Genomic DNA, 27,000 nt, shown 5'->3' with positions numbered 1-27,000 from the left:
ATTCTCCTCGGACCACCGCCTTACTAGCATCCCATATTGTTCGCCAGTTGATTCCCGGTGTGGTGTTCTCGGAAAAGTAGTTTCTCTGCACCTGCTCTATATCCGTTCTCAACGCCAGATCCTTTAATAGTAGTTCATTTAGCCGCCATGGTTTACGCGCTTGTGGCTTCGGGTGTGGCATTTCCATGATCATAGAGACCGGTGCATGGTCTGTTATACATCCCACCCCTATTTCTAACCCTGTGACTTGTGGGATAGCCGCATCTAATATTAGGATCATGTCGATCCAGGAGTACCCTTTATGTACTGCTGAGTAAAAAGTGTAATCTTTCTCCTGGGGACGAAAGAAACGCCAAGTTTCAATTGAATCATAGGTCGCTGAGGAATTGAGCCAGAGCTCGTCTATTCTGATTGTCGCTGGGTGTTGCTGGTAGAGTTTTATCCATTGAGGCGTCCATGACGCAGTTGAAACTCCCCCTATAAGGATGTGCCCTCTACCCCATTCTGCTATTTTTGGGAGAAGCTCAATCAGGAACCGATCTTGCCTTTCGTTGGGAGCATAAATCACTACCATGGTCACTTGCTGGTTCATTAGTGTCCCCCCCAGATTTAGGTATCTCCCTTCCGAGTCCCTTTTAACATATTGTTTCTCAAAATGGACTCCCCTACAATGAGAATTCCCACCCCTCTCTTTTTTGTCCTGCTCGATGCCAGAAACTGCGTTGGAAAGGCTCTGTGTCGCAGCCTATGCTCGTCCTTCGGGAGCAAGTGGGTTTCTTGCACTCACACCACTGAGGCTTGCAGGTCTCCCAATCGTCGCATAATTGATCTCCTTTTTATAGGGGGATTGAGCCCTTGCACGTTGAGTGTAATAAACGTTAAGTCAGCCATTTTTGAAGTAGAACATCATTTTGCTATTCTGTCTCCTGCCCTGCAGGGATCCGCAGTATTACCTTTATGCAACTTTGGTCCTCAACCGCAAGATGTGTCTTGCATGGAGTTCTTTCCCTTCCCTATATCCCAACTTCCCAAAAACATTCAACTTTAACAGTTAACCTATGCTGCCTCCACAGCTCACCAGGAATTAACATAGGGTTCCCTGTTTTCCCTTCCAGCCCCTCCCACCCCCTTCATCCAACCCCTATTCGTATGATGGACATCTTTGCCTTCAGTGACGTGACCCTTTGATACGATTTAAACAGTCCCCTGCCCGGTTTTACTCCTACCGGATCATCAATCAGGTGCCGGAACAGACATTCTTCAATGGTTTGCCCTGATTCTGACATTGTTCAATCAACTTGAGAATGGTGGTGCTACCCAAGGCATACAAGACGAAATCGGGGACAGTCTGATAGAATAAATAAAAGATTTGAACAATGTACAGGCAGTTGAATGGGGGAGGGGTTGGGGAATTATAAGTTTATGAAGCAAATTGAAGTACATGATCATTTAATTTCTGGTTGTTATTATTTGTCATTGTTGTATGAACATTTTTTTTTTTTTTAAAGTTACACATTGAAGTGATTGCAAACCATTTGTCATTGAGATATTGTGATCTTCTCCATTATTGACGTTCTGTGTATACATTTGAATATTTCGATGGAGTGTGAGTCTTTTTACATTGTTTTATATCATCTTTAACATGAATTTTTGTGTTTGATGTGTGTGATATGTTTAATAAAATTCCAAATATATATTTTTTTTAAATGTGAGTACTGCGTGTAGATTCACAGTTTTGATTATAGGCTGTGGCACTTTAGTATCCTTCCTCCTTTTGTATACACCATATTGAGTACCCACAAAGGAGGAGGGTTGCAAATCCCCTAAGTAGTATTAGCCATTGTGAGACCAGTCCCTGTTCCCTTGAGTCATCCCCTTGGCAGTCCCCAGAAATAAGCTGGGGACTTTGCTCTATGTCTGTTGTAATTGTCCTTTCACCTCCCTGATTTTGGAATTTGGATAAAGTGGGTGGAGTTCTTAAATCCATTTCTGTGATTTATTGCTTTGCTTTTTTTAGGGGAGAGGGAAGGAAAACACAGTGGGAGTGAACCGGGGTGACAAAAGGCCATGTATTTTTCTGTTGTTAGAGGTTTGAGAGGGAGAAAAGGTGAGGGTGATGCCCATCTATGTTGTCTATGCATTGTGAAAGGGTCAGAAACCTGACCCAATCAAAGGAGTATGAGGACTCCTCTCTACCAGGGTGTTTGCCACAGCCGTTCCTGCCCTAGTCATCGAGTGAGGGTGTTGGAAGGGCCCCAGTCTCGGTTCTCCCTTTGTGTGCCGTATTGCAAGTGGGAAGTACTTTTGACCATCCCATACCTGCAGTACAACATGCTGGCCAATGTGCTCCCTCTTCTTTTGCTAAATTTCCAAGCCCAGAAGTTCTTGCGGTAGAAGACAGAACATACAGCCCACCTGCGAGAGATGTAGCGGCGAACACAGGGCCGGGAGAATGTTTGTTGCTGCGGATGGGCAATCAAGATACACCCTGACAGCAAATTAAGAATTCTGACATTGACATTCATTGTACCAGGCACCATTGCCAAACTCTGGCAGACCTGTGTTAAAAAAGGGGGTGGGCTTAGAGGGTGCTTTATGCCTTCATGCCTGTGTAACCCGCAGTGGTTCTCCTGTGTAACAGTGGAGAGCAAGGCAGAGATTGACAGAGGAAGCAGGTGGGACAGATAATCAATGGTAGGAGGAAGAGTAGGAGGAGGAGGAGGTTAAAAAGGGGACAAATAGGATAGTAGAGTGTGGGTTTCTTAGGTGAGGTCAAGGGGCAAGGAGAAGGTAGACCAAAAGACCAGGCAGTGGAAGAACAGCAACACAGAGCGTGGAGGCGACTAGCAGAGAGAGTGTTACAGGTGAGATATTGATTGGTGGAAGACAGTGGTACTTGGGTGTGGGAGTGCATGCATCGTGGGTAAGGTGAGAAGTAAGACTTAGTGGGCAAGTAGAGGAGTAAATGAGATTGATTGAGCAAGGTAACTGGGAGAGTGAAAGGCAGTTGAGTGTGAGGGGTGGAGTGTTAGAGAGGGGGGAGCATTACAAAGTGGTGGGAGCAGAGAGTAGTAGTGAGTAATAGGAGGGGAGAGTAATGGAGAGTGGTCGGAGTAGGGTGTAATTGTGTCCTGACTTACCAACCATGGTCCCTCTGGTCGTCTTGGAGGCTACACCCGCGGATCGCAGGCACAATTTTTCCCACCAATATGGTGGATAGTGTGACCATGAGAAACTCATTCTTCGGCTCTAGTGTTCGTGTGCTGGGAATTGGATCTGTTTCATCTTGTTGAAAACTATACACAAGTCACAGAGAGCAGATCCTCGCGTCTCAACGCCTGGTATGTGGTTTTGCCCTGGCTCGCTCAGCGCATTTAAGTTTTTTCTTGTCCTTTGTTTTGCATTATTCTGCCTTCATTTCCCTTGTCCCTGCCTGCCTTGTACTTCTGGCATGCAAGGGCCCTTTTCATACCTCCTCCATTTGTTTGTCTGCCTTCCTTCCGTCCCTGATGCCGCTCTGTATCATTGCATGCCAGGACAAGGCCGCAGTGTTGTGCGACGCAGGTGCGCAGGAGACGCTGCCTGTCGATAGGTAATATGTTGTGCCTTCGTCCACGCATCCAAAGCTTTAAGAACCGAGGATTGGACCCTCTGCGTCAAAGCTCTGGCAGGACAAGGCCACAGTGTTGTGCGATGGAGGTGTTAGGCGACGAAGGGGTAGCGGTGCAGAGGGCGATTGCGTGACACAGCCGTCAACCCCTCAGCCCAATATCCTCATTTTTGATATGCGTCTCCCGTGTCTTATCAACTTCCTTCTTTCTCCTGCTGCTCCTACCAGCACTTCTTCTGCCACCTCTCTGGCACCCTCCTCATCCTCTCTGGCTACTTTGCCATCTCCTTCTACCTCCTCTGCCAACTCTCTGGTCCTTCTACCACTTCCACAGGGTGTGCCTCAAACCTGTAACCCTCCACAGAAGTCTTTCAAATGTGGCAACCTGCTGCACGTCGCTACTCTCAACTCTCGCTCCACTGTCAAACACTCCACTGACATCTGCCACCTCCATGACATGGTTTACGACCAGTTCTGTCACAAGTTTTGACACTCTCCTTCCTGATGGCTACAAGATCCTCTCCGAACCCAGAACCAATGTTCCCGGAGGAGGTGTAGCTCTGATATTTCCAGAGTGGGTCCCTGCTTCTGTCATTCCTATGCAGGCCTACTCCCTCTTTGAATGGCTGGTCTGCAGGCTCTCTTTCTCTCATGGCCTCTCTCTCCGACTGTGGCCACCATTTACAGGCCATATGGTCAGGTTGCCCTTTTCCTCTGAGAGTGGGCGGACCTCTCCTCTTCTCCCTCTACCTCTCAATTTCTCCTCCTCTGAGAGTTCAACATCCACCAGGATGCTTCTAATCCCTCCTCGGGGCTCTTCCGCAAACCTCTGTAACACTCTCTCTCTTTCCATTCTACCCTCTAGTACGGCGCACTCTGCCAGGCACACCTTGGATGTTCTCATATCCTCAGACATCCCCTCTCGAAACCTCTCACCACTCCTCTTGCTTGGACCAACCACTTTCTGCTCTCCTCTCACCTGAGGCTCTCTGTCCCCCATGCAAAGCCCACCCGAGCACTGCCACCTACCTTCTCGGTCATTTGGCCCATGAAGTGTGTGTCAGTAAATGTCTTTGCCGCTACTTTCTCTGCTCCCCCTATGGCTGCGGCTGACTCACCATCTAGCACAGCCCTCTCTGACCTGCATCTTTCTATCTCCAACCGCCCCAGTTATGAGAATCCATCAGAAGCCTACCTCCAAGTGAAACTCTTGGTATGACTCTGACCTCGCCACCCTGAAACGCAAGTGTAGGGTGGCTGAGAGGAAGTGGAGGGCTTCAGGTACATCCTCTGACAAACTGGCCTGCTGCCTGCTCCAAAGGCAATACAGACTCTCTGTCCTGCAAGAAGAGAACCCATATCCAAGCCTGCGTATCTGTGGCCTCTAACAACACGGCCAAACTCTTTAAAATCTGCAAGGTGCTGACCAATCCTTGTGCAGTCTCCACGTTTCCTGTTCCCTCCCAGGCCCTCTGTATGGCTGTGGCTTCTCACTTCCTCACTAAAACTCAGGACATCCTGTCCTTTCTCTCCTCTTCCTCTCCCTCTCTCAGCCCCCCTCTGGCCGCCTCTCCCTCTCCTCCTCCCTTCACCTCTTTCTCTCCAATCACACCTGACAATTTTTCTAGACAAGGCTGATCTATGAAGGTGCCCCCATGCTCCTCCGGAACCATCAAGGACCACATTAACACCCTCGATTCAGCCTTGGCCTTTTCCTGCAATCACTCATTTGCCACTGGAACTGTCCCCTCTCCCCTCAAGTACTCCCTTGTTGAATCTGTCTACCCTCTCCTCCCCCTTCATTCCCCCATGCTCTCCTCCCTCCTTCTGTGAACTCTGACCCTCCTTCATCCACCTCCACCCTCTTTCTCCTCCTTTCCTCTTTTCGCCCCTGACAAGGTCGCTAGACAAGTCAGATCTATGAAAGTCTTGTCAAAACAGGTTCATCCCTGTTCTTCTAAAACCATAAAGGACCATATTGACACCCTCTCTCCTGCCCTGGCCGATTTCTGCAACCTCTCCTTTGCCTCTGGAGCCTTCCCCTCCCTTCTGAAGCACTCTCTTGTGCATCCTCTTCTCAAAAAACCCACAGCTGATCCTTCTTGCCCACTTAACTATCGCCCAATTTCCATTACTCCTTTTCTGGGCAAACTCCTGGATAAGCTGCCCATCTCTCAGCTTAACATCTACTCTGATTCTGTTGGCTGTCTCCACGACCATCAGTCTGGCTTTAAAGCTGCCAGAAGCACAGAAACTGCTCTCCCGAACATCTGTGAAGATTTGCTCTCCAACCTTGACTATAACATTCCCTCTGTCCTCACCCTACTCCATCTCTCTTCTGCCTTCAAAACGGTCAACCATACCATCCTGCTGAACCGTCTCCGTGACAACCTGGGCATCACTGATCAAGCTCTGGCTGACCTCTTTTCTCTCGGAACTTGGGTTTTTTCTTTGCTCTATCTCCCTCTCTACCTGTGGTGTTCCCCAGGGGTCCAACCTCTCACTCTGGCTCTGTAGCCAATACCTTGGCTTGGCTTTTCTGCTCAAATTTCCACAGCTATGCTGACGACACTAAACTCATTTTCAGGCTTCCCTCGGCCACCTCTTCTCCTTCTCTCATCTCCGACTGCCTATCTGCCATTCAGGATTGGTGTGTCGCCAATGATCTCTGTCTGAATGCCAGCAAGACTGAGATCCTCCTCATCAGCACACCTTCACCCATTTTCCTGTCACTCTCTGGCCGGCCTCCCTTGGCCCTCCTCCTACCGCCACCTGCGAAGCAAAGAACTTCGGGCTAATCTTTGACTCCACACTTTCCATCTCTGTCCACATCTCTGATGTCTCAAAAAAAGTCAAACTTCCTACTGCACCACCTCGGAGGTATTCAGCATTTCCTCTCCTTCCCCCAGAAGCTCACTGCCTCTCGAGCCGTGGTTCTATCAAGGTTGAACTATTGCAACAGCCTCTTTCTAAATCTAACTGCCTCTACTCTCCACCCTTTGCAACTTATCCAGAACAGGACTGCGAGACTTGTCCTTGGCCTCAAGCCCTGGGATCGTATCTCTCCAGCCCTGAAATCTCTTCACTAGCTCCCAGTGGCTGCAAGGCCATATTCAAGACCCTCTGCATTGTCCACAAGGCTTTCTGGGGCCTGGGTCTAAAATACCTTCAGATGTCCCTCTGTAAATATCTTCGCTCTCGAGCCTATTGCTCCTCCACCTCTAACTCCCTCAGGGTCAGCCGTTTTTCTAAGAAATGAGCTGTGGGTAGATCTCTGTCCTCGGCTGGGGCCTCCCTCTGGAACAGCCTCCCTGCCACTCTAAAACTTGAGGAGAACCACCTCAGGTTCCGGAAGTACCTCAAGACCTTCCTCTTTGCATCTGCCTTCTCTCCTCCTCTCCCCTGTTGATCTGTTCTATATCGGCATTGTGCACCTGGCCTCCATCTGTCTTTAGGGTCCAGGTACCTGCTCATCCTGCCACCCACCTGCACTGCCTCTGGGTAATCCCTTGCACTGGGGTCTGTCTCTGTAACCCTACAGCCCCCCCCTTTTCTTTTTCTGCCTTTATTCAGACACACCCTGTCTGTTGCCTTATTCCTAGCACTTGCCACTTGCTGGCTGCACTACAACTGTTTGTTGACTTTATTATTTATTTATTCCTGTTTATTTACTTATTTTTATTTTTGCTCAGCACTTTCCACCCCCCTCGCACTTAGCCCTCTTCCTCTCCCATGCACTTGCACTTTCTAAATGTCACTGGGCCTTGTAAGATCGTTGTATTTGTTCTCCCTTGGTCCCCTCCCTTGCCTCGTCACACTCTGAAACACTTGGTACGAGCGCGATAAAAATCAAATATCAATATCAATATCAATCTGTTGGTTGTCTCCATGACGATCAGTCTGGCTTCAGAGCAGCCTGCTCTTCTGAACACCTGTGAAAATCTGCTCACTAATCTCGATTCTAGCCTCCCTTCTGTCCTCATCCTCCTTGACCTTTCCTCTGTTTTTGACACGGTCAATCACTCCATCCTGATCAATCATCTCTGTGAGAACCTGGGCATCATGGATTAGGCCTTGGCGTGGTTGACCTCCTTCCTCCTAGACCGACCCTCTGAGGTTCAACTTGGGTCCTTCTCTCCACCACCTCTCTCTTTGCATGTGGTGTTCCTCAGGGCTCTAACCTCTCACCCTGGCTCTTCATTTTTTACTTGGCCCTTTTAGCCCACCTTATTTCTATCTTCTCCTCTAACATTCAGTGTTATGTGGATGACACTTGACTCTCTTTCAGGCTCCTCTCGTCCTCCTCTCCTCTCTTGCTCATTCCTGACTGTCTATCCACGATTCAGGAGTGGTGTGCCTCCAATGATATCTGCCTTAATGCCACTAAGACCGAGATCCTCCTCATTCGGACCCCTGCTCCCGCTTTCCCTCTTTCACTCTAGCCGCCAACCTTGGGCCCCCTTCCTTTGCCTTCCTGTGAGGCAAAAAACCTTGGTGTCATCTTCGACTCCACTCTCTCCTTCTCCCCTCACATCTCAGACCTTGCCATGAAGGCCCACTACCAGCTGCACCTCTTCAGAGGTATTCTTCCTTTTCTCACTTTCCCCCAGAATCTCACTGTCTCCAGAGCCCTGGTTCTCTCTAGGCTGGACTACTGCAACAGCCTCTTTCTCAATCTGCATTCCTATACTCTCCGCCCTCTGCAACTAATCCAGAACAGGACTGTGAGATTTGTCCTTGGCCTCAAGCACAGGGACTGTATCTGTCCAGCCCTGAAGTCTCTCCACTGGCTCCAAGTGGCTGCAAGGATCAAGTTCAAGACTGTCTGCATTGTCCACAAGGCTTTCTGGGGGCAGGGCTCACACTACACCCAACTCTCTCTTCCTAAACACCTTCCTTCTAGAGCCCTTCGCTCAGCCACCTCCAACTCTGAGGGTCAGACGCTTCTTTGGGCAGAGAGTGGGGGGCCAATCCCTCCTCTGCAGGTGCCTCCCTCTGGAATGGCCTCCCTGCCCCTCTCAAACTTGAGCCGGACCCCCTGAAGTTCCGGAAGCAGCTCAAGACCTTCCTTTTCACCTCTGCTTTCTCTCGCTCTCTCCTCTGCTGACCTACCTGTCTGCTGCGCTGACTGGTTGCCTGGCTACCCTCAGAGTCTCACTGGGTACCAGGCTCCTCCACGGCCAGTAGCTCGTGCACTGCCTGTGGGCCTACAACGCATTTAGGGGCTGTAACTGGAACCCTACAGTCCCCTGCCTCCTTGCATTTACCCAGAGCCACGCTGTCCTGGATGCACTTACTCAGAGCAGTGCTGTCCTGATTGCACTCCCCCCCCGTACCCCCTCTACCCATCCCCCCTGGCACTTCCCTTCTCCCCCTCTGCACTTTGCGCTATCGCACTTGCACGATCTGAATGACACCAGGCCTACTAAGATCGTTTGTTTTGTCCTCCGTCTATCTTCCCGCCTTTGACTTGTCACGTCTAGAAACACTTGTGTACAGGCGCGTTATAAATAACTTATACCATATCATTTTCTGAGAAGCCATTGTTTCATATTGGATCCTTTTGTTGCTGGAGTGGGACCTCAAATTTCTGGAACTGCTTTATTGGCTATCTGACTTCTGGTTACCATCTACTCTAAAACAGCTACTTAAGTCATCGCTGTTCTTAGGTTTTTACCTTCCTGTGGGAAGTTTTTTTTCCTGTTTTGGTATTCTACTCCAGACTCCACCCCTCCTGGCAATATGACCCTACGGGCAGTGTGGCGTCCGGGAAGTCTCGCCCCTATCTTCACGACATGCGCACCCGACAGAAGTCACATCAGGAATCGTCAACATCCGAAGTATCACGCAGAAAGAATCAGGTGAGTCAATCCATTGATGATACTGACAAATTATGGAGAAGAGTAGTGGAAAGTAGAGTATAGGTCGGAAGCAAGTTATAGGGGGTCATTACAAGGTTGCCGGTCCGGAAACAACGGTTGGGAGTTGGGAGTAGAACTAGATTTCTCTAGTCTTGACTCCCACACGGAAGAATCAGAGGACTCTTGGGAATGAAACAAGTTTGACCATGGCCAAACCCAAGTAGGCCCTCCTGAGGAAACTGTTGTGCTGGTGGAGGAACGCAAGAGGAACTTGTTAGAATAGATGTGAGATGCCACAGAAATAACAAGCCAACTGAGATACAACCCAGCTAGTGGAAGCAAACTACCAACAACAACCTGACAAGGACCTCAGTCCCTGGGAAGTAGAATCCGCCCCAACATCCATGCAAGATCTGTTGAGAGCTGGAAGGTCAACTGTTTATCAGCTGCCCACATCAAGAGACCCTTACTGCCCTATGGGGAGTCATCATAGAGAGACAAGACAACCGGCTGTGCCCCCCTCCCCTGCCCAAAATCCTACAGAAATTAAGGAATGGGAAAGACCCAGCCACCTTCTTCGTGAATTTCAAATGAGTGGCTGAGACTGCCGGCTGTCATGAAGGTAGCTGGGACTGGAATATTGCCCCTCGCGTACAAGAGAAGCCAAGCAAGTCTTTCAAGCATTAAACCATGATGGGGCCGCCCCTTTTGAAGATCTAAAGAGGGGTGACCTGGAGAAACTGTGACAAGATTGAGAGCATTATAGGATCCATCCGCCTGAGACATCTACAGCTACGACAAGCTGAAACTCTCAACATGATGTTGTATAGAGTTAACAACCTATTAAGTTGCTTCACCAAAAAACCTATGAGGTGGCCAAAGAGATGCTGGTCTTAAAGCAGTTTGTGGATTCCTTACCCTCGTATCTACAAAAAGTAGTTTACAGATTCATAAACTGTTGTTAGAAGCAATCCAGATGGCAAATGTGCACCAGAAAGCTGTGTACTCCAAAGACCCAGTCATAGGGCCCAAGAGGACAGTTAAAGTGAAATTAAAGGCTTGAGTGAGAGAGGAGAGTCTGTCTCTAGGGAAATTGTGTGCCTACCAACCTTTACCCAAAATTAATACCTGACCTTTCCTGTCAACTGACTGGAGGAAACCTGGGGCGAGTCCGCATCTGGAGGTGATAAGATGTTATGCCTTTGGAAAACCCTGGCATATCAGCACATTCTGTCGGGGAACACACAAGGAAGGACCGATGGATATCAAGCTCCTGAAACCAGGGCTACCAAAAGGACCTCCCCACAAAAACACAGTGGAACATATGATACCATCAACAGATCGCAAGTATCTCTCTGATCTGTTCTAGGATAATGAAGATGTGCCTGAGTCACCAGCTTGGACAGCATATACCTCAGGCGAGGAAGACCAGAAATACCAACTTTTCTGTGACAGTCCAGGGAAGAAAAATCGGAGCCCTGTTGAATTCAGGAAGCAGAGGGGCTGCCTTGCATGTGACCCAATATCCTCAAAACAACTTAATCCATGGCCAAATCTATGTACATGGTTACGCCTACCTGTATCCACAAACAACGTAGGGCCATGATAGTAATGCCAGTTCTCCCTGAAGCGGTTCAGACTTCTCCCTTTTTCATCAATGCTTAAAGGAATCTCAGGGAGAGAAGATATCCAACAAAGAACTCTTCCCGGTACCCACGGCTAGACAGTGGTCCCAGGGAAGAGGGGAATTCGGGTGAAAGTGTGGAGGTGTGTGACAGGATCAGGGATCTGACTCCGTCAAAGAGATTCAGGACCCCTCTCAACCTGGAGCAGGAGACCTACCAGGGTGTTTACCAGAGCCAGTCGAGGCTCAGTGGTAGGATTGGGGAGTTGGGACGGTCCCATTCTCTGTCCTCCCCTTGTGTGCCATATTAGAAGTGGGAAGTACCTCTTTTGACCGTCTTACACCTGCCATACAACATGATAGCCAGTGTTCTCTCTCTACTTTTGTAGAACTACAAAGCCCAAAACTTCTTGATGCAGAGAACGGAAAATGCAGCCCACCTGCGAGCGATTAAGTGGCAAGCACAAAGCCAGTAGAATGTTGCTCGCTGTGGACCAGCAATCAAGACACCCCCTCAAAGCAAATTATGAACACTAACATTGACATTCACTGTAAAGGCCCACCATTGCCAAACTCGGACGAACCCGGATTCCGAAAATCGCACAGGGCTTAGTGGGTGCTTTATGGCTTCACACATGTGTAAACTAGCCCCTGGGGGAGAGCAAAAAAGAGATTTCCCCGGATAACCAGATGGATACGAGAACTAATGGAAAGAGAAGAAGGAAGATCAAAGGGGACGAACAGGGCGGGAGGGTGTGGGTTGTTCGGGTGCGGTCAAGGGTCGAAGAGGAGGTGGTCCAAGAGACTAGGCAATGGAAGCATGGTGGAGCAGAGTATAGAGGTGAATAGAGGAGAGAGTGTTGAAGGTTGGGTATTGATTAGTGACAGAAAGTGGCACTTGGGTGTGAGAGTGCGTACGTTGTGAGTAAGGGGAGTGGTTGAGACTTAATGGGAGAGGAGGGGATTAAGTGAGACTGAGTGAGCAAAGTGAATTTGAGAGGAGGGGTGGATTGGAGTGTAGAAAGGAGAGAGCAGGAGAGTGCTGAGGGTGGAGATTAGCAGAGAGTAGCAGGAGGCGAGTGTAGTGTAGTAAAAAGTGGTGGGGTTGAGAGTAGCATGAGAGAAAAGTAGTGGAGAATAGAGTGGAGGGTGGCAGTAAGGTGTAGAGGTGAGACAGAATAACATCATGATCAGTGGGACAGAGGTGAGGGAGAGAGAATAGTGAGTTTGGTGAAGAGAAGAGGGTGACTAGAAGGAACGGAAAGGAAGGAAGGAACATCAAGGTGAGAAATACGAGAGCATGAGAAGGATAAGAACAAGGGAGACCTGAATGATTGAAAGGTGGACATTCCTGTTTCAAAGACCTTTACAGCTATTGTGGGACCCCCGGCTGCAATCTACCTAGAAGACTCTGTAGGGAGTCAGATAGGTAAGGCTGTTACTTTTAGGCCCTCAACGATAACCAGACAGACTTTAGATAATAGGGGTTACCGATCTCTAGTGACCAGCTTGGGCAGCAGGGAAGTCTGGGCTAGGGTGTAGAAAGGCCACAGGAAGACAAGAGAGAGGGACGGCCTTTAGGAAGACCCCCTTTAATTGGACAATAAAAACTCTTCAACCTTTTCTGAGAGTTGGTTTATTATTGAAGCCATTTGTGACAGCATCCCAGTAACAGCATTCTCCTCCCCATGAAATGCTAGCCAATAGGGGCATGCAGGGGGTAGACACATGATGCAAGGGGGCCATACACAGCAGAACTCAACATTGTAGATGAGTAGCTTTCAAATTTTGGGTTAATATACTATGTTGTTCCAAGTGACATCATAGAGAACATGAACTTCCCTCAAATTGTCTATTGGATGTCACATGGAACACCTTGTTAGGAAATATCCTGGTTGGTGATAGCCACCCATGTATATTTTTGTGTTGAAGCATAGATGGTGGCCATTTAGTAACTTGGCTGGTGGTGGGTGTAGCCACTGAGTAATAGTAGTTTGAATTCCATGCAAGGAATTCTGCCACACTCAGTGGCCCAATGGTATGGGCAGTAGCTGGCCACCTAGGCATATCTCTCACTAGAACTGCTCCTGTATACACACGTGTGCACCTTATAGGTGTGTTGTGCTACCTGAGCCTGCATAACAAATGGTGATCTGTGCTCTCTGGTATTTCTAGCGTTTTTTTTAATGAATTTGCTATAGACTGTTGAGTGCCCCCATGCACAGTGTTGGATAAACTGACCAATCTGTTTTTCCGCTTGCAGGCTGCCTTTGTGGAGTTCCTGAATGGACCATTTTTGTTTGATCATATGTTTGCCGAGGACGTGGAAGGAAAGAAACTAGCCAACCTTCCTGGTGCACCGGAGTTGATGGAAGCATATCCTTTCTTTCTGACTGCAAACTAAAAGTAAGCTTTGCAGGAAAATCTTTAAAGTCTCTGATGTCTGTGGATTGAATGGAGATGCCAAATAATTGCTTACATTTTAATAACTAAGGACCGTTTTTTTTTACCCATATGACTTCACTAGGCCCCATTCCCAGTGACGTTAAGAAGTCCTTCCGCCCATAGCCCCACTGTGTCATGCATGGGCCACAAATCCTCATAGAAATTGTGTGGACTTGTGCGACACCATGACCAAGGAAGTTTTCACTATGGGGGTCATTTTATAAACCCCACAATTTAAAAGCTGTACATTCTAAATGCCTTGCTTTTCCACTCCGTTATTTGAAGGCAGGGTGGGCATGCATTCCACTCGGCCTTCAAATAGCACAAATGGATTTCTCAAGACTCTGCCTGACTTTCACACCTGGTAAAAGCAGGCAGATTCCGTAGGGATACATTGTAAATGCTGTCTGCAAAGTGTAATTTGCAGGTGGCATTTACACTTTTCTCAAAACTGTTTGGAAAAGTGAAGAGTAGAGGTGATATTGCCTGCGTTTTACTCTTTATATTTCCGCTTCATTTTGGAAATGACCGAAATTACGGAGGGACCTTTTAAAGTTATGTGCAAATGGACACATTTCCATACAGTATATTTTAGGAGTATTATAACATTGCCAAGTGTCTGTGTTTTAAATCTCAGCAGGGCAGCTTTAAATCCAATTGAGAGGCTTGGTGTGGTTTTAGGAGAAAGTACTTCATTTAAGCGAAGAGGCTGGCAAACGCTAGCTAATACACAAATTAAATCATACTATATAATAAAAGGCCAGATGTATGTTTGTCCGATGCTGTGTAGCCCGCATCGCCTGTTATCACTGCTAGATGGAGCTGTTGTCTTCTGCATACAACAATAAGACATCAAGTTCATCTTCCAGGCGAAAATGTGTGTTTCAACAATGATAAAGTACAACAATGATTACGTACAATTAGCTGCAGAAAAGGCCCAAGACACGGATACCACTTTAACAGCATACTTCAAGTTTGATGCACTAAGAAAATATATACATAAAAAAAACCTAAACAGAAATTAATTTCATTAAGCACTATTTCTCTAACAAAATGTATTACTTTTTTCTTTCAATGTATTTATATATTATGTCATTATTGTAATATTTCTTGGTATGTATTATTATATCAATAATATTCTTCATGTACATTTTAAACTTTATTTGAGTTCCATTTACTTTATTTTATGATCTCATGTCTACTTCGAATCATGCTGCACATGAATTGTATTACTCGGACATCCTTCATCATTATGTATTTGAGTCCAAAATACGTAAGTGGAATCCAAGACAATGAGGAGCAGATACAACAATTGGCTGTTTGAATTATGTTGAACTTTCAACGGATTCTGTGAGATTTTGTTGGCGGTTACTACTCCTCCATGTAAAAGGAGCAGGATCCTTTACAACAATTTTTTGTTCTATTACCATAAATTACGTTAAAATACCCCACATAATATATTTGAACTCTGAAAATGTCTTCCTTTACGCACATTAGCCTCTGAACATGGGCTTTTCCACTAGTGAATCCATATTCAATTTTCAGGCCATCTATTTCTTTTTAAAGATTTCCACATGCATGTATTGCAATTCCCTAATTCATTGATGCCATATACTAAGGGAAACTTGTAATATGTACTTTCAGTAGCTGATGACATATCCCGGACTTGTATTTTAAAAGAGCAGATCCCAAAAATGACAATGATTCACTTAAAACCTGCAAATGCAGGGAACTTGAGTCTTTATCCCAGTTTACACTCCCTGGGTGCGGGTATTCCTCAGCAACCACGCTATCTTCTTCCAAAGTCTAGTGCACTACTGCATGGGAGCGGGTACCACTGGATCAAACGCTGCCAGCCAGTTCAATGGACCTCCCCAAAACGAGCAATGGATGGGAGATCGGAGTGAAAGGTAATGGCAGCATCACAGAGCTTATGTTAAGCCCAGTACTATTATGGGACAAAACATAATTATACTCACCTGTAACATATGCACACCAGACAGAGTCCTTGTTCGCCAACGTACTAGAATCTCCCTCCACATCTTACAGTCGCAACAGCCAACTGTACGTGTTCAGGGCCTCTGCCCACCTTTAATTATTAACCATGGTAGAAGTGCGATAATTGGGACTGATATTCTTGTATATAGCACATTTACAGCAGTATTCAATAATATACTGTCAAGCATGAGTGGGATGTAACATTTAGCTTTTGTGTGTTTTATTTTTTACCCGCTACTGTACCCATCCTTTTGGTATTACTTGTGTACAAGGCCCCTGTCACAAAGCCATGTGAACTCCACATAAGACAAAACAAAAGAACTCATTTAAAACTCTTTATGACAGATTATTTAAAGGATTGGGCAACTCAAAAGGGATCAGAATTGCAAAGCAAGTCTTCTTCGTCGAAGAAAGTTGTCCTTCAACAGTCTCCTTGGGTCCCTCCCTACATCACTCAGTCTTAGGTGCCGGTGCAATTACTCAAGGCCAAGTGGGTGAGTGGCCTCTCCCATATGCCACTGATGAAGAGCATCCGGCTGCATTTAAGGCACTGATGTTATACATTAAGGCTGTTCAAAAGCAGACTCAATTGCATCTTCCAGTGTTGCGATAGGCCTGTAGGTCTATAGGTGCTAGTCCCATCTCCTGTTCCCCACCCTGTCTCAGTGTCTTGAACCTATTTGCAGCTCACCCCACCTGCCTTGCCTCTTCATACAATAATTGCTGGAGCCTGGTGCCCTGTCACTATGTCTTTCGTCCGGCCCTTGAACTGTCTTCAGGCTGTCCTTATCAACTCTCTACCACATGCTTGGTGCATCTCTGCCTGCTCCCAGACAGTATGTGGGCTTATGATGCCCTTCACCCTTTCTGGCATATTCCCTATGTCTCCAAGGGAACTCTAGACTTTCATCTCTCCTGCTTATTCCATCCCCTTCTCCCCACAAACCTCTGTTTGCACCTTCCATGCTCTTCACCACTGTTGCCTCCTCTTCTTACATGTTGATCTTCTCCAACCTTTCCTGCCTCACCACTTCCTCCTTATGGACGTTCACCGTCTCCAAGCTCTCTTGATTGTACACCTTCTCCTCCTGCACCTTCACTTCCTCCGATATCTGCTGCTTCACTACCTCCTCCACCTGCACCAATCACCTCCTCTAAAGTGTTCCCACTTCTTCACCTCCTGATCCTCTGATTACTCAACTTCTCTTTTTCAAGTTGCTCAGCTACTCCAAACTCTTACACTGTTACTCTGATTCCTCCTTTTTTCTATTTACCTCCTGGTCTCCACCCATGGCCTTGTTTTCCCCAACACGCTGCACCTGAGTCTGTTCATTGTTTCCCTTCAGGTATTGGATGAGGTGTTTTTTTCCCTTCCTGGTCTTGCCAGCTACCACAGACCAAGCCTTCAACATGCTGTTTTGGAGTCTTTCTACATGTGCGGAAAAGCATAGACTTTGGGTTCTGCTAGTAGAGCCAGCGGGAACTTCCTCTACTCTGCAAATCTGTTCTTTCTAATCAGTATGTATGTTTCTAAGTAGCTCTGCACTGCTAAACCTCACATGGTTGGAACAGTGATTGTAATAACGCAGTTCAATGCTTAAAGGGCCAGCAGACATAAAAATATTGTTTCTCAGACAATGTTTTAATGGGCCAGAACTGGCAATGTGATGATCCCTGCCAGCCAACTCCAACTGCTGTGGGGGGAACTAGAAGATCGTCCCCATAGTAACCCCTGACCAACATCACATAGTAGGTAGTGGGGCCTAGCCCCATCAGACACTGTTAGGGTCAGGCAGGGGACATTGTTAAAAGTCCCTTAGCACTTTCTATACACATTGAACTAAGTAGGCTTATAATTCATTTCCTAACACACTATCCGAAGGCTGCAACTAAATCTCCTCATTCCTCACAACCTTACTGAGTCACTCAATTTGGAAACAACAGACCCATGGCCTCTCTTCTGGAGTCATACATTAGCATGCCTACTGCCTTGTTTCAGGTCTATGAAACATAGAGCTGTCATGAAGTGCAAAGTGACCATGGATCAAAGATAAGACAGACACATCACTCTATCCCGATATCCCTTTTATTTTTGGATTTGTTTTTTAAATGATAACTTGGACTAACCTTTGGAAAATAGAAACATATACAGAGTTAAGCCCAATCTTTCCCTGACCCTTTTTCTCTTAGATCATTTTAAATCCCCCTCCCCTCTCTAGGATAGTGCCAGGGTGACTTAGTGTGTCAGAGTTCGGGGGGTTGAAGATCGCAAAGGAGAAAAATGGGTCAACGCCAAAGTGCTTTACTTCGTTCCCAAGTCTGGGTTAATCTTTCTCCCAAGGTTTGCTACCTCTGACTAGATGTGAGTTGGATGTATAGGGGCTTGCTGATGATATACTCAAAAGACCTCAAAGGAAAACGGTCTCTCACAGTTCTTGTGTCTTCTCCCCATCGCTTATCGTCCTTCACAGGAACAAAATGTCCTCTTTTACTTCCTGCTTTTTTGTCTGTGTTTTGTGTAGCTTGCCTACGATGGGGAGATCACCTTCCAGCCTTCCAGGACTGGCCTGGTTGATGCTTGTTGGGATTGTGCAGCAGAGGCTGGATCTGAGCAGGCCTCTCCCAGTCCTCAAGATGCAGGCAGGGAGAAGGCCACCTGTGAATGGCCTCTAGTTTCATCCTAAGCCTCTAATTTCCTCCTTTTCTCAAGGTCCTACCCCTCTGGCCCACCAGTCTATCTTGTCTTACCACTTCGAAACCCAAACATGGGCTTTACGTTCCTCGGATTCCCTCTCATCCTCTCTGTTCCCTGGCTTCTCCTGCATCTCCTTGGCTCTTTGTCACATGGCCGTTCCTTGACCTTTGCAGAGTATTGCTTCATGTGCGAGAGTGCTCTTGCTCATGCTCTGTCTGATCTGGGTACATTCCTGCACCAAAGTCAGTGTGTTTCTGTAGAGCATCTAAGGAAGATCTGTATGGCCATCGTCACTCCTGAATAGTGAGATGGCAGTTTTTCATGGGTACATTCTGCTGCCATCTGTGGGTAGCATGGTGGGAGTAGCCAGAGGATCCTCCTCCTGCCCCCCCCCCAGGCCCAACATCACAGGCTTGTTGTGGTATCTACCCCCCTTAATAATGTCACCAATCACTCTGCTGGTCAGGCAATGAACTCTGTGACAGAGTACATAACCTATATTTTTAATCCATACCAAATGCTAAGCAAAACAACCACACCTGACATCCAGATCAAACTCCCTTTAGCTGCAAACTAAGCCTGTACAGGGCTGCATAATCCTAGTCTGTGAAGTCGGTCACTTCACATTATAGTCTCGTCCTTCCTCACTCCAGGTCCTTTAATTCTGAGTTCTCCCTGGCAACACTGTCTTTCTCTCACACTCTCCTCTCTCTCAACATGTCTCTTTCTCTCTCCTCTGTTATCCAATAGGAGTTCCAAAGCCATACCTGACAAAACTGGTGCATGTTTTTTGAAGAATAGCCATTTTAACCTAATCTGGGATATTGAGATCTGAACAACATGCGTCTGGAGGACAGATTATTTTTGCCTCACACCCCATTCCTTAGCTGTTTGTGATAGTGATTACCAGCGTCATGTGAAATAGCGGCTGTCCATTGTTCAGCACGCCTGGTACAGGGTATATTGCCATCACTGCCTCCATCCGGCCTGGATCAATGGGGCCACACCATTTCTGCAGCTGCACTTTCAAAGCACTCCACCAAAGAACATCACATGTGTCAGTGTGTCAACTGTTATAGTGAAGTCTAAAGAAAAGGCAAGTTCTGTTCAAGTCCTAATTGCTAGGAAAGTGAAACAACCATTTCATCAGTCTCATGGAAGCTTCAATGCTCTTTCCCCCATGAAGTGCACTGTGGTAATACTAAACAATGGGCCTCATTACAAGTTTGCTAGTCCAGTAGTAACGGCACCGGTAAGCTACCAGCGCCATTACATCTGGACCGGCAAACTACGAGTTCTGCTCGCGGGTGCCTTTCCGCCTGCCAGGTCTGACCTGGCGGGCGTACCGGCACCCGCGAGCAGAGCATGTCGGATGCACCAGCACCATTCACGAATTACAAGTTTGCTGGTCCAGTAAACATAAACACTTTCTTGCACAGATACTGAATTTCACCTGGTATTCTCTTTGTCCATGACTTTATTACACAAACACTTTGTTGCACAAATCTTTAACTTCACCTAGTATACTCTTGTGCCAGGACTTTGTTTTTTATAAATAGTTCATTACTCAAATACTTAGCTTCACTTGGTGTGTTTGCTTTCTAGGACTTTATATTGTGGATCACTCTTCTATCACAACCTTCATTTAGTGTATTTGCTTGCTAGGTCATTATCATACGGGTTACTCTTTCCTCCCCTGTTGGGGTTCAGTAACCCATTGGCAACTTGCGTTATAAACACTCTGGCTTCTCTAATGAGTTTACTGCGTCCTGTTTGCAGCGTTCTCAAGAATCGTTTCCCTTTATTTAACCACCTGGTAACCCACTTGCTTCTTCTAGGTTATTTCTGTTGCTGATGCATAGCAACCTTTATTCGCTGACAACCCGGTAACCCTACTTTCTTCCCAGGGCTCATGGTTGTATCTAGTGCCTCTTCATTCCTCTTTGTCTTGCTGTACTGCCTTCACGTGCGCTTCCTCCCGCGCTGCAGTCCCATGGTGTCAGTTTTCTTGATGCGTGGTCCCCATGACTTTCTCTATCTAAGCGGTGGACCACCCGCACCTTGGCTTCTCCATTCCTTCGTAAGGTCTACCTTTCCGACTTCTGCCATGGCCTCCCTGACTTCAACACTGTCCTCAGCAAGCTTACAGTTCACGAGGTGATTCGTGTTAGAAGCTTTCCTTTCTCCTGCCTGCTATCAGCTGCAACTAGCCCATATTTAAACTTCCTGGTCTGCTTACTCATTTCCCAACAACAGTCAGTGGCGTTCGCTGCCCGGTCCTTGTGATCATCATTACTCATCAGTCTTCCACACGTCAGTTGTTCTGTAATTGGTTTCTAAATGTCTTGGGGGAAGTTGATACTGAGCTTCCCACGGAGTGCTCTTCATTACTCCCTGCATATTCCTCATCCCAGCTCGCAATATATTCTCCCTAATGGGAGTTTGGGGTTTGGACACACTAGCCTCACATAGAGGTGGTGGATTAGTGTGGCATTATGCCATCAAGTCATGAGGGACTTAGGAGGCATCACAGAAGGGGAAAGGAGGGCATGTGTTTTCTCCAAGGATGTCAATGAGTCTCTCTGAGAGTCGCCTCCCCCCAGGTGGTCCTCTCACATATAGCCACCCCTAGGGTCAGAATCAGACAGCAGCTGTCATCCCCAGGCCACACAGGGGGAGGCTACCCCAGGGAAAGGAGTGAAAACCTCCTCAGATTCATCACAGTAGATATGAAAGGACTTGCGGGGAGACATGAAGATGTTGAAAAAGTAAGGTAAGAAGTGCAGCAAAGGAAGGGGATAAACAGCAAGCATACTCACTCCATGTGTGCAGCCAAGCAGCAGGAAAGCAAGCAAAGGCAAGATACTTCTTCTACCTGTGAAGGCATCCCAAGTCAGACGCAGACAACAGGTTCAATATTTCTCAACAAAGCTTTATTTAACTTAAAAGGCAGGGTGACTTGCCTGACTTGCCCTGTGCTAGGTGGGATTTGCCTACCTAACGAAAACTAAGGATAGTCTATGTCAGGAAGTCCAAAGTAAAACATCTGTCTGTGTCCACAACCTATACATGCCCTCACAACTAACTGCATACAATGTGTGGGATATCAGCATCAAAAAGGAATAGTGTTCAAAGCAAAGTTCAGAGCTTTGTCTAGCTCTTTGGCTTGTAATCAGCTCCCCTTCCCCAAGTTCAAAGTAGTTCATCAAACACAGGGGTTGCCTTCCCAATAGTTCTAATCTTCCAACTAGGGTGCAGTGACCAGTCAGAGCTGAGCCTCTTTTTGTTTCACGTCAGTACCCAAAGGGGTGCTGAGGCCCTGAACAAAGTGGTGTAACAAAATAAACCACTGAAACCGGTAGGCCCATTCAGACCTCTTGTATAATTGGAGGGAAAGCTCTTGAGTAAGTGGAAGGACTTGAGAGCTAATAATACTTGAAACAAGTGGGAAGGCGTCCTGCCACTTCCTTTAGGTTTCTTTACCTATACATTTTGGTAAAGGTTAATTATTTCGCATGCAAAATAAGACAGCAGCTTTGTTATTTAGCTAACTGTCATAGGTGTTCTAAAAAGACGAGCAAAGAAGCCCTTGGAGAGTGCATTGTAGCATTTTTTAATTTTTCTAGTGCTAGTGAATGCACAACATATTTAATGCATTTGATTTGACAAGAAATGTGTTTGGTGTTTCATAAAGCACACCTTTGATCAAAATACATTCATTTTTTCATTTTTAGAAATGCATTAGAAAGGAAAGGATAACGAGCATATTTGTAGCAAAGGTTTAGCAAATACAAAAAACAAACAAATGTAGAAATTTGAACCACCATCAATAAAGTTCTTTTGTCTTGAGTAGTTAATATATTCAAGACAACATGGTGTCTGTGAGCTCTTAAAGAGACAGGGACCAACTAGGTCCCAAAAAATGAATGTATTTTGATCAAAGGTGTGCTTTATGAAACACCAAACACATTTCTTGTAAAATCAAATGCATTAAATATGTTGTGTGGAATTCTGAAGGATGGATTACAAACTTCAATAAGTTTCTCCATTTTTAAATCATGTTTTAGATGCCAATCCAGGGAAAGAGAATAAAGTAAAATATTTCACCTGGAAGGCCCTGAGCTCACTGCTTGGGTTTAGAGTTGGTAGAGACAGTCAGAGTGGTGTCTTCTGATGTTAAACAACAGTTAACTGCCTGAAGTAGTTAGAACAAGCTTCTTCTTATCTATCCCCTAACTCTAGATAAGCGGCCCACCAGCGCTGTCTAGGGCCAGGCACCACATGAAGGATTAGATAGTATGGTTGGAGGGCAAGTAACTTTGAGTTTTACAAAAGAAAAATAAATTTAACCACTGACCTGTCGTAATTTGTGTGATAAAAATGAAATAAACAAAAACATGCATAAATTGCAGTGCAAACATTCACTCTTATGCTGGGCGATCTTGATGTGTAGGGTTGATCTCGTCGCTTTTTGAAGGGATTGACTCCTGTGTTTGACCAAGAGTTTAAGTTTAAGTAAATTTAAGAATGGCAATCTCTTACATATCAAAGCGCCTGAGAACAAGAAGAATTGGGGAGACCAAATGAGTAAGCAAAAAATATGCTTATTCACGAAAAATAAAAAGGAAATTGTTTTGTTCAACCACAGGAAGGTATTAAATCTTAATTTGAATGTACTTGTGTATGCTCATCTGTGAGCCTTTGTCCTTAGTATTATCCTCTTTCTATCCTCTTCTTAATATTTCCTATTTGTATCCTGTCCTCCTATATATCCTCTTTTAATCAGTCCTCGTTTCGCTTTTGTATCCTCTTTTGTCCCTTTTGTATCCTCTTGTCCTCTACACGTGTTTCACCACCTCTGTGTGGCTCTTCAGGAGGAGAATTTCAAAATGATTATGTTGTACTTAGCAGCTATATGTGTGTCCAAGTATAAAGTTCAATCCTGCCTTATTTTTTCATAGGCTGGTTCGATGGGTGGCCTTTATTTTCTCAAGGTTATGCTGCACCCATAGATTATTCAGTGCTTGGTATAGATACTTTAGAAGAAAAGAACTTGAGATTTCTCTCAATGCAGGCAGATACGATAGTCCCTGCTTAAGAGATTGCCATTCTTAAATAAACAAAAACATGTCTTACGCACCTGTGGTCACTAACAATGCACCGACAGAGCGACACACAGAATCTTCTTTCTCCCCCATTACTCTCTCTGGCATGATGAACACTCTGTCTACACTACGCCCATCCCAGTGTATAGAAAACTTAATTCCACCCAACCTTATACTCGAGCACAAGAATATTTAAGCTCTGTTTTTTGTTAGATTTGTTAACTGTTCCTTTTGTTTCAATCGGGTTCCTGGGGCCATAAAACCAGTTACTATCACACCTTTGAGTAAAAAATCTGGCCTTGACCCTACAGACCCAAACAATCTCAGGCCCATAACAAACTGTACAAACCACAGTTTTCCCACATGAAGGGGGAGCAGCGTATCCAGGGCATTGGCGGCAGTCGACAGATCGTCACAGCGGTGCAGATATAGATGGGAATCACTACGACTTGGTTCAGCGCGAGGCGCACAAGATGGCACTGGGCAGCTGGGCCGACTCCAGCAGTGCTGCCTGCAGCTGGTCGCAGCCGGTGAAGTGCAGGCGCTGTGAGAAACCTGAAAGTGTCTCCCTGACTAGTCCCTGGGGATCTGTCATCCAGGTGGCCAGGACACGGCCATTTTTATTGTATCTAGTTCCTGGGGGTGGACCAGTGCGGGAAGGTCACCTGGATGGGAGGTCCTCAGGGAGTGGAAGTGGGACACCGATGGGTGAGACGCGGTATCCCCCTTCTTCCAACACCTTTCCCTCATCCTACCACGTAAGATACTCAGAAACTGTACCGCCCCTTTTCTGACACGAACACTTTCACACACCGCGAAAGACAACAGACTAACACCAGAACCGTTTACCTGACATGTGCCAATACGAGGGTCAGGCAAAGTCAGGCAATTGACCAGAATCACACACACACCTGACGGCCCTTTCCCTTCCCCACAGGGATAAAAGGTGGAGCACAAGAGCACACTACGAGCAAGGCAGACCGCACGACGAGACAGCTATCACTGTACAGCAATTCAAGAGGAAGAGAAAGGCGTCAAGAACTGAACGGGAGACAAGGAGAGCAGCGGCCTTGTCCTTTCTGACCCATACCCACAAAGCCTCTGTGAATGGAACCGTAAGACCACGAACAATAGCCAGCGTGTGTTGCAGCAGATGTCAACGGAACACAAAGCCCTCCAACACCAATAACCAGTACAGGGAGAGACGCTTGCTACCGTAATACCGTCCTTGATTCCAGAGACAAGAAAAGCCAAGCAGTTCATCATAGCCGGTGAGTCGAGGGGAGAACTGATAAGACACCGAACTGTGGTGAACAAAAGTTGCAAATGGCAAATTAAGGGAAAATCAAAGAACTGTTAACTCCTAAGGGGAAAACCAGCTGCAGAGGGGTGCAGCACCACATAGGTGCTCACTCAAGAGACTCTGGTTAATTTCCTCATTGTTGAAACTACTGATACCAGAAGACCATGGGAAAGCTGCAAGGAAAAGGTCAAAGTGGTTCTACAGGGGTCGAGCAAAATACTCTGTACAGTCGAAAGACTTTGACCGGCACGTAATTGGAAAACCAAGGGAAATTAATCCTGCATAGTAAGAAAGTAGAAGAAACTGAGAGGCTGGCAAACGTAAACCCGATGGAGGGATGCCCGCAAAACGGGGCGAAGCACGATACCCTGATGAGCTTTTTTTCGTCAAGAGTGAACTCGATGGAGGGATGTCCACAGTGGATTGTTTAACAAGACATTAATATTTGTGAATGCGAAAGGTGAAATTGTCTTGAAATAAAAGCTGCAGTGAACCCAAACAGTCAAGAAGGGTCTGAGCACGGAAGAGGGGATCCAGTGGTGGAGAGCCATCACCCAACGGCACATGAATGTAGCAGATGTTATTTTTTGGAATGCAAGCCACAGTGAACCTGACGGAGGGAGGCCAACATTCAAGAGGGGTCTGAGCCCAGAAGAGGGAGACCCAGGGGTGAAGATCCATCACCCTAGTGCAATCAGAAAGGAACTTTTTCCATTTCTTTTTTTTCACATACCAGGCCCTCTGAAGCAAGAAATTTAACAACTGAAGGTTCCGATATCGATAGGAACTTTGTGGATGTGAGCCGGAAGAGGGTTATCTAGGGGTGAAAATTCATCACCCAACATGAATGCGAAAACGAACTATTTGTTTGTTATTTTGAACACATCGGGACCTCAGAGGCAAGAGACTTTTTGTAGAAAAGAGACTTGACCACTGAAGGTCCTGATAGCTGAGAACGGAATTGTCTCGTGCTGGGAAAGCTCAAGCGTGTGCTGTGCTCAGGAGTCCCGCCTTATCCCGTGCTCAAAACGTGGGGAAGGGAGACACCCGGCTACCACATCCTGACTTATGATTTGTGAACACTTCTTTCTTTCGTGTGAATCCTGTCCCACACTCTTTTTGTATTTAGTTGTAAGGATTGGCAATATTTATTTTTTAGTATAGGCCCTTCTTTTGACAAGACGCCACTAGGACTGCCTTATTATTATTTGATGGCCATAGCTTGCATCTATCTTAGATTTGGGTTTAGATTAGGCATTTTTCCAACCTGCATATACAGTTTAATAAACCCTCTTGAACTGTGATCACTTGTGTCTGTCTTTACTGTTGCCACCATGAGTTCTTTACATATGGTGTTAGGCGTGGGATATGATTCAACTGATAAAATGTGAGCCCCATGCTAATTATTGTGGTACCACCATAAAGGGAAAATGAAATAGTTGATCTCCTAGATTCTGACCGCGTATACACACTGAAAGAGGTGTTGTCCTCTGAATTGCTTGTCCCACCTAGTCAACATGATCTATTCTTTAAAGCACAAGTGTTGCTAGATACCCTTCCTCTCTCCCATTACAACATACAGCATTGGGACCAAATCGTCCTCTAAGTTTGACCTGTGTTTTCTTTTATTAGGCCATAGTGCTCTGAATCCCTCTCCTTCCAAGCTTGTTTTTCTCCATGGTACCCAGTCTTCATACATTGTGGGACCATCAGGGTTAAAAATTAATTTACCCCAGTCCGCTGCTTCGACATACTCGGAATCGGACGATTCCAAGGATTTTGAAACCTTATCCGAGTGAATCAAGAGTTGTTTCTTTTCTGATTCGGACACCACAGAAGGAACCCTTATACCCCTGGAAGAAATGGCCGACCTTGCCAATATCATCGCTCAATTAGCAGCCCATCAGAGACAGGCCGAAAATTGACTTCAATAAAATGTAACAAAATTAATTGAATTACAAACAAGGCCTTTACTACCACAGGGCGTACTTCAATCATATCTTGAAGGTGAAGATTTAGGAAAATGTTTTCTAAACTTCCAACGCCTGGCCGAAAAACTGGGATGGGAAGAGTACCTGCAAAATGTGGGTCCCTTGTTGAAAGGCGGACTCCAAACTTCCTATCAACTACTTAACCTTGCACAAGGAGCCACATTTCTATCCATCAAGGAAGGGTTGTTAAAAAGAATGGGTCAGACCTGCAATTTCTATCAGCAGAAATTATGGGCCCTTGGGTTGAACCCGGGAGAAACAAGTCCTTAGAAGAAATGACAGAGATGATTACCTTAGAACAATGTACCAATTCCTTACCCCCATCCGTTCTTCAGTTAAATCGACCTACTCTAGCCGCAGCCATTGAG

The 27,000-nt window shown here is 46.2% G+C and overlaps 1 protein-coding gene across 2 annotated transcripts in view; it reads left to right on the top strand.

Moving 5' to 3' along the window:
- DRC3 (dynein regulatory complex subunit 3) overlaps window positions 1–27,000 on the top strand; it is a 742,340-nt gene that overhangs the window by 513,101 nt on the left and 202,239 nt on the right. For both annotated transcript variants that reach the window (XM_069645719.1, XM_069645718.1), the window contains exon 7: window positions 13,359–13,471. In XM_069645719.1, the coding sequence (XP_069501820.1) occupies window positions 13,359–13,471 (113 nt within the window). The remainder of the gene's footprint in view (window positions 1–13,358; window positions 13,472–27,000) is intronic.

Source organism: Ambystoma mexicanum, chromosome 2p (assembly GCF_040938575.1).
Source record: "Ambystoma mexicanum isolate Mex_15411 chromosome 2p, UKY_AmexF1_1, whole genome shotgun sequence".
NCBI classification, from domain to species: domain Eukaryota; kingdom Metazoa; phylum Chordata; class Amphibia; order Caudata; family Ambystomatidae; genus Ambystoma; species Ambystoma mexicanum.
The sequence above is the reverse complement of the archived record's forward strand: the minus strand, read 5'-3'. Positions and strand labels throughout refer to the sequence as shown.